Source organism: Pseudopodoces humilis, chromosome 1, assembly GCF_049639895.1.
Source record: "Pseudopodoces humilis isolate 2021_Gansu_Grassland_sample_001 chromosome 1, ASM4963989v1, whole genome shotgun sequence".
NCBI lineage: Eukaryota > Metazoa > Chordata > Aves > Passeriformes > Paridae > Pseudopodoces > Pseudopodoces humilis.
In genome coordinates, this window is record NC_142200.1 from 147641532 (window position 1) to 147656442 (window position 14911).

At 41.6% G+C, this 14911-nt stretch overlaps 1 protein-coding gene across 1 annotated transcript in view; it reads right to left on the reverse strand.

Annotated features, from left to right (window-relative positions):
- Positions 1 to 14911, reverse strand: part of OXSR1 (oxidative stress responsive kinase 1) — an 87485-nt gene that overhangs the window by 47319 nt on the left and 25255 nt on the right. Inside the window, exons 3-4 of the mRNA XM_005527767.3 lie at positions 11415 to 11523; positions 664 to 805 (exon numbers count right to left, since the gene is read on the reverse strand). Coding sequence (XP_005527824.2) covers positions 664 to 805; positions 11415 to 11523 — 251 coding nt within the window. The remainder of the gene's footprint in view (positions 1 to 663; positions 806 to 11414; positions 11524 to 14911) is intronic.

The window sequence follows — 14911 nt, forward strand, 5'->3', positions numbered from 1 at the left end:
CAGAACAGACCAACTCAGCATCTTCTCCTACTGAACTACACCACACCTTGACGCCAGAAGAGAGGAAAATGTGATTTAAAAACACAACCCAAACAAGACAGTAGCACAGAAACCCATGAATTTCAGTGATCTGTCAAATCACAGGCTGTTAGTTAGCTGGGCTTTGCCTACAGAAGTTTTTTACATTATTTTTATTTCTTCTTTTTTTTTTTTTTAATGAAATTACTCAAATTCAATTTTAATTATGTTGATCTTGCAGTTAACCTCAAAAAAAAAAAAAAAATCAGAGCTAGAAGGACTTTTTATTCAATTGCTCAACTCTGCCTTTGCAGTGCTCTTGGTAATTTGTAGCTCTGCAAGAAACAAAACCAGTGGAAGTTTTCCAGCTTTCCATCAAGTACACTCTGCAGCTGAATGTTGACATTTGGAAAAAGATTCCCTACATTAGAACTTTCAACACCCAAAAATTCACCCATATTCGGCCTAGTCATTGAATATAGACATAGTATCCAGAATATAGATATTTGAATTCTGCATTTTAATTAAGCTCCCACCTTTACTTTCCTCTCTTTTTTGCCCTTAGCAAGTTACAGGATAAGACTCTGTGCTCAGCTGCTCTGATTCAATAACATTTTATCACAAAGTGAGAAAAACACAAAATACCTGTGGATTTGCCCATTTTTATGCAGGTAGTCCAGTCCCTCCAGCACCTCTTTAAGGATTGTGGCTATACAGGCTTCATCCAGGACACCAGTCTTGTGTTCTCCTTTGGCCACGATGTGCTTGATAATATCCAAAACAGAGCCTAGAGAAAAGTTAAACATCTTAGTTTAAACTAGAAGAACTGATTCACAGTTAAGTGTAATTTATCATAGTTTAATATACAAGAAATTCACTGGTGATGGTCATGATCAGACTCAGAGGTTGAAGCTTCTGCTGCAGGAAGGCAGAGGCAACAATCCATCCCTGGGGGCAGAGCCTCAATTTGGGCTGTAAAACCCCTGTGAACACAAGCAACTGAGAAGCTATTTGAACAAGCCAAAATGTAAAATGTACACACACAGGACTCTTGAAAGGTTTTTAAGTAGTATTGATGCTACAGCTGGCTTAGTGCTGAGTACTGGAGATGCTGAAGGGGGAAATGGAAAAAGCAGGGGGCTGCCAGGACTCACAAGCTGAAGGCAACAAGTTTGATAAAATTAGGCACTCTTTTTCAGCTCCTACTAAGTCTGTGCAGAGGAATAGCAGGAAAAATTTCATCTGCTAAGAGCTGGTACAACCCTAACAGGGAAAAAAGTGGAAATCATTAAATAGAGAACAAATGAGGCTGAATTCTGACAATAAGTCCCTTCTTCACTGTGTACAAAACTGGCATAGCTTAAATCCTTCCCTAGAAGCATGTTTAGTCTCTCTCCCAAGCATGGTGTGAATTACATCATCTTCCACAACAAACCAGGCTTTAGACAGCAAACCACTTCTTCAAACTGCACCCAGGAATAAACGGAACCAGTGACTCGCACCAGGCCTCTTGTGCAAGGCCCTGCTTTTCATAGATACTCAGTTTGTCCTTTGTATTTACATCTGCACTGAAGATACTTCTCAGAACTTTTTATTGCTTTTTATTTTTATAGCATGGGATGGTCAAGTCTCTTTTCCAAAGCCTGTGCCATTTAGTCTCTTCAAACTTGTGTTTCTATGGTTTAATGATTGGATAGGGACTGCTAGGGTTTTTACAGCTACGAGCACAACACAATGTCAGCCGTACTGGGAAGTTTTAAAGAATGAGAAAAGCAGACACAACTGGAGAGCACAAATTGCAGCTTTGCTTGTCTTTGAACAGGAAATGTACAGGGAAAGAACATCGCAGAACTAGCTCAGCTAGTTTAGAAAAGCTGAGTTCAGTTTTAGAAAAGTTTAGAGAAGTTCATTCTTCCTAACTCACAATCAATAAAGTAAGAGAAAATTATTTTTGGACCTGAAGAACAGAAACTCTTATGAATTTGGTTCATGGGAGAATTAGAAGTTTCACCTTGTAAATTCCTGAAGCAAGTGAAAAATACAGTGGGGATGTTTTTAGTTTGATTTTATTCACACCCTTCAGGTTCAGGTACACAAAAAAACCCTTCCTCTTTATTTTATTAACTATCCCTATTGAATTTCTACACCAAAACAATTGTGCAGATCAGCTTTCACTTAGGAGAGTATTTTCCTTTTGGACTCTCCTACAAAAGCAGAGGCTGCAAGGTCTGAATACAAGCACCATGTGGAAAGGATCATTTTGCACAATTCAAACTGCACAGGAAAAAATTACATGGGTGCACAGTGTCCCTTAGATTGGGAGAAGCTGTATATGCTGAGCTCATCTAAAAGTTTGATGTAGCCAGCAGAGCCACTCTTTCTCACTTTCCATCTCCTCTGGCCCACTGGCACCACCTTCACCTGGGCACCAAGACATCCAGTAAACCCAGAGGAAATAAATTGAGGGATAAATTTGTTGCCCTGAATGGCACCTTCAGCTTCCTCTTACCAAAAAAATATTTGCTTAGTTCAAAATATTTGTAGAGGAGACAATCTTAACACAGAAGACTAACAAATATAGAAAAAAAACCCAGATGAAAATGAAAAAAAACCACAAACCCATTAATGAAGTTAGATAACATCACCCCAATATTTTAAGCAAGAATACTCAGTGTTCAGCCCTCCTTTACCCTACCCAAGCAGAGAAACACACTCATGTTTGGTGGATTTTGACATGGGTCTCAGCCACAGTTTTCACCCGGACGTAAGCCAGGTTGTTTTGTCATGTTGGACTCCCTGCATCAGAGCAAGAGAATCTTTACTGAAGAAAGCTAAGATTTCAGATGTTGGAGATTCACTGAAATCTCACCTTTATGTTCTGAGAAAAGGATCTTCTGTTGTGTGTTATGAGGACTCACCTGGCCTTCAGCCTACCATATTTTCACATTTATAGAGTACGTGCTGACTAACTTTGAGGATTCTTGCTCTGGACAAGAATTTGGACAATCAAAACAAAAAAACAAACTACCAAAAAAGCCCCTCCACATCCACTGTCCAGGTTTTTCCTCTGAAATGTGCCTTAATCCGGAGAACAAACTGTCACTTGTTTTAGAAGTCCAGTGAAAATATGTAGTTCTTCACGTACTCGTTTTGTCCTCTTTCCACCCACGACTCCGTTAGCAGACTTTGTTCACAAACATTTCCCTTCTCCTGCAAAGGGCTCAGGGAACATGAGGAGGCAGATCATATGGTGCTCAAATTCATTTGGTCAAAAAATCCTCTATTTAGCCAAGTTAGAGGTTGTATTTAACCCTGAAAGGGGGGTGGAAGGTAGACAGACAAGAGGGCATGCATGGAGCCAGCCCGGTTGTGAAAAGACTGATTCACACCCAAGCTATATCTGCTCCCAGTCCTGCCTGACACTTTTTAAGCACATTTATTTTAAAACTACTTTCACATTGAGATGTTCATAGAAGTGGGGGAATTTGTCAGTCCTCCACAGAAAGGAGAACAGCAAAAAGGGATCAGCAAAATGCCCACTGCAGGAAACAGAGGAAAAGCTACCCAAGAGCCACCTTTCTGCTGGAGAAAGTATTCTTAGCATCATCCCTCTCTGTCTACTCAGGGCTTGACCACTCGCACAGCACCACAAAGCTGTGATTTTTCCAACTCACAAATCAGTAAGTTTGGGGAGTTGGTTCTGACTCACAACTCAACTACAACTTCATTAAGCACAGCACCAGGGAATACAAACAACAAAGCCAAGGTGCATTTCCCAGCACTGCTCCATGCAGCGTTCCAGCATTCTGGCTCAGGAAGCCTGGCATGGAGCTACAGAATAACCAAATCCCCAAACAGAAACCCACAGCCAAGGCAGGAGCTACTTTGAAAGAAGAAGTCATGGGAATATCACTGTCAAGGAAAACACCTCCTGTGAGAAGGCCAGGACTGGATTACAGCATTAGGCTGATAAATTCAATGCAAAGTTGATCCCAGGGGTCTCAGTTACGTATGTGACACACGCACTAGGGTAAGACCTCCACTGTCTCAGGATACAAATTCCCACACCAACTCCAGGATACTGGACCAAGAGATCAGGGCATCAGAACCTAAAGGGGAAAATTACTGTTTTGCACAGTGGCCTGTTCTCAATCCAGCAATACAATAACTGCTAAAATTAACTGGAAACTAATTCAGCTGCACTGGAACCGGGGCCTAAACCACACCAGAAGATGTGCTTAACAAACTGACCACACTGCTGGGAGACACCAGCATGACTGCAGAGACTGCCAGCTTCTAAGCCAGCTTCAGACCAGTTCAGGAGTAACTGGGGAAGAAAGAGCACATCCAAACACAGCTGGATCTCTGCTTAAATGCAGTTTCACTATGGATTTGTGCTCCATGTGCAAATTGCTCAATCTCACTGTAAGACACAACCTAGTGACCAGAGGATGAAGTTCACACTGGAAATAAGGTATCCTGCTCTGTATTAACAGATACAAGATTTTCAAGAAGAAAACAAATCCACGACAAAATATCTTTGACTCCTTCCTACAATAAAACCTCTATTTTAGATAATGCTATGAAGGACTCTGGTGTGTATTATACGTGGCATTAGGCTTAATTACAACAATTCCCTCCTGATTTTTCTTAATAAAAATTCACAAGTAGCAAGTACGGACTCACACTACAGGAAGGTGAACCCTAAGTCAGAGAAAGAAAAAAAAAGAAATTAAGTTTGGCTGAGGCTGACTGGAAAGCTCTTCCAAGCCCAGAAGGGCCACATACCAAGAAAAGACAAAACAAGATGCAGAATAGGGTCAGAACTGGAGTCTAACCATAAATATAAATAATGCTGTCATTAACAAGGATGTTTAAAGAAATCTGGTGATGAGCAACTGATCTCAAAGCCCAACAGAAGACAAACGAAAGGAGACATTTAGTGATTGATATGGAAAAAATGCTGCTAAAACAAATTCCTGCCCATCAAATATACACTGTGCAGCACATCAACAGGAAGCCTACGAGATACTGTGCAATCTGATAAAGCATTTTTCATGACTTGTCATTCATCATCCAAGTGTCTCAGTCTACTCTGATACCAATGGTCATGGAAATGCACCTACATAGTGAAGTAGTGAACTTCTCAGTGCAAAGTGCACAGAAGTTGAGGGGGAAGTGGTTTTCTGCTCAAACACACAAGCTTCCAAGTCTGCTCCAAAAGCTGCTAATGCAGTAGCTCCTAAGGACAGCACAAGTCAGAAGGAACCTGTACACAGACTTAGCTTCAGCTGAAAGAGCCCAACCTGTAACTACTTGTAAGAGAAAGATGTTCAGGTTTTGGATATTGACACCAGGCAGACAACTTGCAGTGAACAGTTTTGGATCCCAGCAAAAGCAGTCCTGACTTGCACCCCACACATAATCAGTAAAACGGACTCTTTCAACACCATTCTGTGCTACTCCAAAGATACCTACAGCAACAAAAAAAGATTAAAGTTCCACGGTTCACCACCTCACCATTGTGCCCCTGCACCCACTTACCAAGCCATACTATAAAAAGGGATCACTGCAGTAACTGGAAATCCAGTTTTCCAGGCAGGGTGGAGACCAAAGAGCCCGGAACTCCTTAAACCAGCTTTGCTGCTGAAGAAAACTTCTGTGTAATCACACCCTCGGGGCAAGAAGTCCTAATTGTTCCACTGATTCACTTTCAACAGCAAACTACCATAAACAGTGAGGCTTCCTGTTCCAAATCCAGAGCATGATTCCTTGACCTCACCTACACCAGCAAGCCTGTGAAATGGCATTTAGGAAGCCTGTTTCTGACGTTTCTCCTCTGCAGAGGAAGAAAACATCCACAGTCATCAGTGACACTGCTTAGTGCTTCAGCACATTGGGGCTGAAGCAGAGAAGGGCATGAGCAGAAAGGCAAGCTTCTTTGGAACAAGATTACAGATAAATGCAGGAGTATTCCAGCTGGAATTTTACATGCCCCCAGAGGAAGAAAAAATGTACAGCAGAGCTGGTTGCTATGGGAACCATATCTTGCATGTTATATTATAACTTAAGTGACAGAACCAAGATAAACTTTAAGTTAAATGCAAAGAAAATTCCTCATTTAACTTTGTCTGGAAAGCAGAATGGGAAATTTTAATTCTCTGATTCCAACCTATAAAAAAAAGAAAGGAAAAAAAGCAGGTAACAGTACCTGCATTGATTGGACATTTAGAGGCCTGGCAAAAATAGGCTTGAAAACACTGCTGGGAATCATCACACAACTTTGTGAGAACCAAAATCTGCCCCAAACCTCACAAACACTGATGCTGAACAGGCTGAACTGAACCTTTGAGAAGGGGGAGTTGGCAGATTCTCTGCTGCTTCTTTCAAGACATCTCAGCATTAGCCAGTGGTTCCAGTGAGCCTGGCTGTCATTGGAGCCAAGAATTAACTCTGCACCTTGTCAGTCTCTGGCAAACAGATGAAGAAAATGCTTCAAGAAGGAAGAACTCCTGGGATTCAGGACTTCTAGGACTGAGAAATACATATACAGCTAGAAAGTAGCAAAGTAAAGGAAACAAGTTATACAAAACAAAGGAAGAGACATTAACCCTGGTTAAACCTCCAAAGAGGGAAAGCTAAGTAAGGAAACATCCACTTCTTGCCTCCTTCCCCCAGGGCATGTGCATGGACGCAGAAGAAATATAGAAAGATTAAGGCAGAAAACAAGATAATACAATAAAGGGAGCAAAACAGCCTATTGCTGTTGTGATCAAGGCATTTATAGAAGAAAATCTGAAGATAAACTAATTTTTCATGCTTTTCTTATTACAGTTAGGAATGGCAATGTATCTACACACTTTACATTCTGCAATCATACAATCCCTGCCATCCCCTGCTTCTGACTTATCCCATCCTTAATTGTTAGAAATTAAATTGTGTTTCTACAAATAAAATCAAAACCCCTCCAGATGAATTAAAAATAGCATATCTCTCTCCTAAGAAAATAATTCAACATAAACATGAAGATTTCTAAGGACCTGTGGTTTATGCTTTGATCATAACTCTCTGTTGGAATTAGGAAGGGGCAGATCAGAGATTAAGACAGCAGAAGCAGAACAAGATGTCCCAACTCCCTGGTAGAGAACCAAGACTTGCCTACCTCTTTTGGTCTGGCATTCTGAACCTCAGATCAAAGGTTGAAGTAAGAAGTTGATTAGCTAATCTTAAAAACTTTCAGAAAATAAAAGGTTTAACTACTTCAATACAGCAATCTCCTTAGCAGCTTTCATCAGGAGCCTTGAAAAGGGCAGAATACCCAAGAGCCCTATCTGGAAATGTTTCAGTATTTAAAGGATTTGCACAGTTTAAAAATATTTTGGAGGTTTCATCTGCTGCAGGCTAGGACAGGAAAGACTGTTCTGTGATGCAGCAAGTCACCAGAGCCAGCTGTTTCATAGGAGCAACTCTTTTATAGAGTTATCTACAGCCATGGGTCACCTGTGAAACGAGAGCTCTTGTTAAAAGCAAAAGAGAATTTAGAAGAGCAAGCAGGTCACAACCAGCAAAAGAACAAGAACAAAAGCACAGCTGCTTCTCTTCCTACCAAAAAGCCACAGGAGTGTGAGAGCAGGACTGGGCTTCAGCAGGCTTTAAAAAGGCACGAGTAAAATTCATGACAAGAGAATGCCAGGGAGGCAAAGAGCAGGTCAGCAGTTGTCTAGAAATAGCCATTGGATTTTAGTTTGGAGTAACACTGGACTCAAAGGCTGGGGTGTTGAGTTCACACTGCTAAGCTTAGAACCCTAGACATCTTCCATCATTAGAGAAAAGGGTTTGCAATTTCTGCTGAAGGGAACAGAAACAGCAGACACTTCACAAACCTGACACAGACACACATCACCAGACCTGAAAGAGGCTGTCAGTAACTGGACACACCAGCACCCCTTGTCTGCATCTCATCACAGCCACATTTCTGCCATCAGCAACTCCACACCTGCTTTGGGCTCTGAGCAGCGGCTCCCACCAGCCTGCCTGGGCTCTGATGCACATCAGCTCCCCAACGTTAGCTCCTGACTGCTGACAACTTTCAAATATAGAAATCTCCCCTCAACAGAGTACTTTTGGAGACAAATAGTTCTGTTTCAGTGACAATGTCAGTCAGGTAATTAAGGCACCTTTGAATGCACCCTCTGTTTGTCAGGGGAGCAAGGCACTGTTAGACAACAGCAATTTGTGGATTTAAAGCATTTTCCCTTAGAGACATTTCTAAAACACTTGCATGTATGACCACGTTAGGATTTTAACAGAAGACTGCAGCTGGAAAATAACTTAAATTGCACTTTACAACAACAAAAAAGGCTTGCATTACAGATTGGGCTGTTTATCAAATTAATAAGGTCAGCCTTTGTAGGGTGAAATTAAAACTAGCTTCAGCCTGAAACCACACACCAGCATACACTGACAGAAAAGAGGCAATAAAATGCTGAACTTTACCCAGAATAAATTCTCAAGTACAAAAGCTGTGATCAAGACACAGAATGGATATCAGTATGTATTTCATACATACATATTGGGATGTACAAATCTTTTTGAACAGCTAAACAAAATTAAAGTGCTAGGCTGTACTCTGTTTTGCTGAAGGACTTTTTGTTTGCTTGTTTATTTTTGGTTTTGTTTTGGAAGGTTTTTTCTTTGCTTTTGTTTTCTGGTTTAAAAACCAGCTCAAAGTTTTTTCCTGTTGAGAAACCCAGATCATTATTTTTCCCACTGGCTGACAGATGACCGCAAAACAAGCCACTTTATTACTGATAAGAACTAAGCTCAGAGGAATGAGAGGCAGTTTTAGAAGTGTCTCTTGTTACATAAATCACTCAGCCTAAGAACAACTGAAAATAGTCTCATTAAAAGTGAATGAAAAAGCTCTTCAGTCAGAAAGCTCCAATCACAAGTTTCTTCCTCCATCCTTAAGATTGTGCTGTAGAATTTGCCTATGAGATCTAATAAGACATTCCTGAAGTGCAGATCTAAAAAAATACGAAAGAAAAAATATATAAAGGAAAGCAGCTGAAAAATACCTCATAAGATATCCTCCTGCTTAGAAGTGACAGGTCATTCTCAAGGGCTTTCTATTTCCTTTAGCAATTCCTCCAGCCTTCAAATGATTCCTTTTAAGTGAGAAAATTTAACACTGACTCACAGAAATGTTGAGGATAGGGAAGAATTACACTCTTACTGGTCTGTCTTCTACTGTATGACCCTACTTTTCAACATATGCAACAGAATAAGAAGCAGGAACATTTCCTAGCACTGCCTTACTGCAAGTCCCCCACTAAATGCCAGAGCTGCACAAGGGTCAATTATCAGGCTGAAGAATATAAAAGCCCATTCAAAGGGAATATTAAATGAGAAGCAGGTCATCATTCACACCAGCAAGAGGCTGGTTCTGAAGCAATAATTATTTTTCCAGAAATTTTCCAGTGTAGCCTTTACATCTGTGGTGCCTTGATAATGATGGTCTGACTTTTCGCCAGCTTTACACAAAAAAACCCACCTCCACACAGAATTGAGAACAGAGACAACACTTGGAGGTTCAAGGATGAGTCTCCTCATGACTCGATTCTGACAGAAAACTGCTGTGAACTGACAGAGGCAGCTGTGCATTTTCTTCAGAGGTTGTGTACTCTCCTGGAAAAGGCCAAACCCATTGCTGCTGCCTCTCCAGCACCCCTGAAATGCCATTTCCTCGTGTTGTGGAAACTTTCCCATAGATACACTTTTTATATACACAGCAACATGCTTGCTATAAGCTGGCAGGGGATTCTTTTCAACACATCTTTAATGACCTGTTACATGTTTCTCTAAGAAAACAGAGGGTATTGCTTAATGACACATGAGCACATGGAACATTGAAAACCCTTTAAGACAGATTTCAGGTTGGCATGGAATTTGATTTCCCCCAACAGAACTGCTAAAATTCTCTAAGGAACACTTTCAAAGAGACATGTTTTATAGTCATTGTTGAGCTCTTGTGCAAAATGCAAACAGGTTTAGCCAGATTTTTCCACATCATCTCCTGGCATTTTATAGTCCACAAAATTAAGCCAAGAACAGAGAAGCCAGGTTGAGGTTTTTTTAAAAGCAAGAAAATAGGGATTTTTTTTTATTATTTTTTTCTTCAGTTTTCAACTCTTTTTCACTGCAGTGCCAGGAAAATGAAGTCTTCCTAAAGACAGGCCCAGGATTTAGCAACAGCCCTTTGTGTTATCATCCAGAACTCGACTCCATTTCTTGTTTCAACTGTAATTTAAACAGAGATCCTGGAAAATATTATGACTTCAAATAAAACATTACTGATACAAAATTTTCAAACTCACTCTCTCAAAAAAAGCTGTTTCTCCGGTGTCTGAGAAAAAAAATCCAGAAAAGGGAAGTTTCCTTGGCTCTGTGTTAACCAGGCAGTGATTTTCAAAAGCCAGTTAGGTGTTAGTGAAGATGGACATAACACAAGAAGCTCTTTCTGAGCTCAATGGGTTGAAATCAAATATTACTATTCTTACAAGAATGGCTGGCAAGATGCCTGGTGGGAAGGGACCTGGGGGTGCTGGTGACGGTGTCTAAACATGAGCCAGAGTGTGGCCAGAGGGCCTGGCCTGGGTCAGCAATGGTGTGGCAGCAGGACCAGGGCAGGGATTGTCCCCTGTACTCACAGCACTCAAATCCTGGAGTCACTTTTGGGTGCTTGGTGACAAGAAAGACATTGAGGGGCTGGAGAGAGTCCAGGGAAGGGAACAGAGCTGAGGAAGGGTCTGGAGCAGCAGGAGCAGCTGAGGGAGCTGAGGGGAAAGGGGCTCAGCCTGGCAGAAAGGAGGCTCAGGGGGGACCTTCTGGCTCTGCACAACTCCCTGCCAGGAGGGGACAGCCAGATGGGGGTTGAGCTCTGCTCCCAGGGAACAAGCAGTAGGTCAAGAGGAAGCTGCCTCAAGTTGCACCGAGGAAGGTTTGGATTGGATAGTAGGAAACATTTCTTCACCTAGAAGACCATAAAACTTGAGAATATTTACTTTAGGGTAGTGGCAGATATGGAAACCTTTCTTCATAGCAAGGGTTGTTCAGCATTGGAACAGGCTGTCTGAGGAGGTGGTGGAGTCACCATCCCTGCAGGTGTTTAAAAGACGTGTGGATGTGACACTTGGGGACAGGGTTTTACCAGCTTAGCAGTGCTGGAGTCATGGTTGGACCTTCTGACCCTAGAGGCCTTCTCCAACCTAAACAATGCTACAATTCTACAAAATGTTTTAATTCACGGGTGGGAACCTTAAGAGGTAAAGAAGGGAGAGAAGGAGAGAGGACAGGTTTTTAAGTTGTCTTTAGGGTAAAGAAATTGGGCCACTCACCTCCACTAAGTAACTTCATCACCAGCCAAAGCTCATCTTTCACCACAAACGATGTGTAGTAAGATACAATGTTGGGGTGGTGGCACTGACTCATGGCTTGAATTTCTTTCTGTAGAGAAAAATAAAACATTAGCAGTTGGACACAGCAATAATTGCTCCTTGGGCACAGAAGTTATCTTTCTCAAGACACAAAGAAGGTGCAAAGAAAAAGGATACCTAGAAGGTAAATGTAGAAAATCCAGAAATACGCTAAACACTCAGGCTGCATCATACTAGAGCTGAGTATTCCCAAAAATTCAACCTGGTTTGTGACCTAGGAAGTTCATGCTGACTTCTTCTCTCAGTAAAACACTATGCAACAGATGCTTAATCTGTTGAAGACTATCACTTGGATGAGAAAGGGAAATATTGGCCTCTGGGGATAAAAGGCCTCTCATTCCTAATGTTTCTTCCCAACAAGAAAGCAGATGGGTAAGCTCAATTAGGTTGAAGGCACAAAGGACAGCCATATCCTTTGTCACACTGGACAAGGAGAGAGATCACTTTGACATTACAAAGTCAGTAGCTATTAGCAGTCGAGGACAATATGATATGGACAATAATATGTTGAGATATTAAATTGTTTTTCAGTTTTGACTGTGCTTAGTCTTAGTTTTGGTTATGGGTTGAGGTTTTCCAGGTTATGGAGAGAATAACACCACAGAAAACACTGACCAATTTCATTATGCAAGCACAAATCACCAGTTTGGACAAAAAGACTCAGTTTCTTGGCTGTCCATAGACAAATGCCATCCACTGAGCCAAGCCTGGCACCCTGCACTGCATCCAGCTGAGCCTTTGTGCTTCAGCCAAGTCCCCAACCTGACAAATTGTACCCACCCCAGACACTCATCCCCTCATACCCTGAACTTCTGCTCTCAATTACAGCATTCCTGCACGGGACACAATCAAGGAGGACAGCAAGGGCCCTCCACCCCCTGATCCTTCCCTCCTTCTAAGCACAAAACTTCCCTGGTACTGAAGTACTTAAGGGAGAGCTCTGAGAAGAATTCACTTGTGCCCAGGACACCCCACAAATGCAGCACATTTTCCTTCTGCTCCTGTACAGAGCTCTGCTTGTGACCGAGTTCAGAGTAAAGCCACTGCTTCTCCTTGGCAAAGCCTGAGCTGGCAATCACAGCTCCAAAGGAATAGGCTCATGTTGATTTATCCACTTAGCACTGCTTTTCAGGGAGTAGGTGCATTTGAGGAATCCAAAGCAATTGGTTCCTCTTTCTGTTTCCCCAGGAGAGGCACCAGCTTTCCAGGAAACTTAACAAGCAGATTAAAGGAGAATCCTTCTAAACAGGAAAGGATACTTGAAGAGTGGGGAATAAGCTATTCATCTCCATGTAGCATACTCTGACTAAAAAAAACTCTGTGAAAACAAATATAGCCTAAAACAATATATTTTTCTTACTCTGACAGCTCCAGCTCCCTTCCTTGCAAACTTTCACTTGTGTCAAGTCACTTTTCACAAAGGAAATAAATCAGCAACTGTGGAGTTTTTCTGTGGTTCTTGGTAGTTCTCTCTGACAATTAAAATATACTACAGAAGATCAAGTGGTACCAGAAGAAAACAAGGTGGAAAGCAACAAGCAGGACTGGTAATCCATCTCATGAACCAGACCTGCCCCAAATCCACCACTCTCAAAAAGTATTTAGAGGAGTTGGCCTTATATTTTCTCAGCTAGACTGGCCAAAGTATTTTGAAGCAGTTCCCTGGGAGATCGAGAGAGTAATATGAGAAATGTATACAAACACTGCATATTCAATATATATTTGTGTATGCTACTGGACTACAGAAGGCAATAAGACAAAGTCTGGACCAAGTTTATTTAAGATCCTAGACCTAGATCAGATTTTTGCCATTTGAGCAGCCCTGTACTACAGAATTTTTCAGGCATTTGGTGACAGTTACCATTTTATTATTATTTTCAAAGACCTTCCTCTCTCATTCACTACCACAATCTGCTCTCTGGGCTGGGAAACACAGCAAAAAAAATTCAAATCTGTCATGTGCACCAAAGCATAAAGAAGAAAAATAAATAATCACAAACCTGATCTGTGCAATTAAACACCTCTGTTAGCCAGTGGACATATAATAGAGGCAGATTAATCCATTTCTCACACAGTGTAGCACAGCTCTGAATAATTAATTGCATCACAGCCCACGATTTTCAGTGTTTTTACATTATTACCAATCAGAAGGAGCAGCAGCCAGGCAGACTTTCCCTCCCACCCACAAACCCCCATTTCATTTTCAGCAGTTTTCTAGGCAAATCTCACACTGGCTACATCAAAGCTTGGTTCCTGTTCTCTCCCAAAGAGGGTACCAACATCCTGAAAGCTCAACCCATACAATTGTTTTAAGTGATAGTGGCAAATCACAGGGGCTTTGTGGTTAAAATGCTTCCTGGCATAACTGAAACCAAGCCAATTCTGTCATACATTCACAGTCTGCTCCAGCAGTATAAGTGCAGGGGCTGAAGGGAGGTAGCTAAAGCAGGAATCCCACTCAAGGATCACTGGGCAACTCTGCTCAAAAGCGTATTTACAGTAGGAAGGGATAAAATGTAGCAACAGCCACTTTGTGTGTAGTAAGCTCAGCTTTACTACTCCCAAAGCTTTGGGGAGAGTTTGCGGCTCTTCAAACACAACAAAGTCACAGCAGGTAAAGGTTTCCTCTTCCTACCTCCCTAATAAGACTGCTATTCCCAGATAACAGAGTTACAACTGTGCTTCCCATATATTCCCCAGCATCAAAACTATACTGGAAGACTGCTAATAAAAATCTCATCATTTCCACACCTCTGTAAGAACTTATTTTGGCTGCTTCATACAAGTTTTAAGGTGGAAAAGTTGCTTTATTCCCTCTCTGCCAACATCCATTTGATACAGACCCCCACGCCATCCACAGATGCAGTGAGTGATAAGCAGCTCTTCCACCCAACACCCCTGACACTCCATGGCTTCAGTGATGAGAGACAGCCTTCCTGCCAATTCCCATAAATTGCTCTGCTTTCTGCTCAGCTACGGAGAATGAATTCCCGATAAAAACATGTCTAGACACAGGCAATGGCTTGGAAATGGTTACACGGTCACCCTGGGCAAGATATTAAAAATACCTGTATTGTCAAATACCAAAAGCAAATAGACTGGGATTAGCTCTAAATGCCTCCATAGCTTCCATTAAGAGTTCTGACAAATGTTCCTAGTACTTCTACAGGCAATAAAAGAAAGATTTCAAGACTTGCAAAACAGTAATAAAACTGCAGTGACATACAATCTAGAATCATAAGCAACCTATTGGTCTCCTGTAAGTCAGACATACTTCTGGAGATCAGCTATTTTAGATGAGGGCTTATTTGCCCAGTGACACACAACTGAAGTTTGAATTAATAGGAACAGGTAAGGCTGTGTTTTAGCTACCAGCTCAAGTTTCTTAATAGTATTTT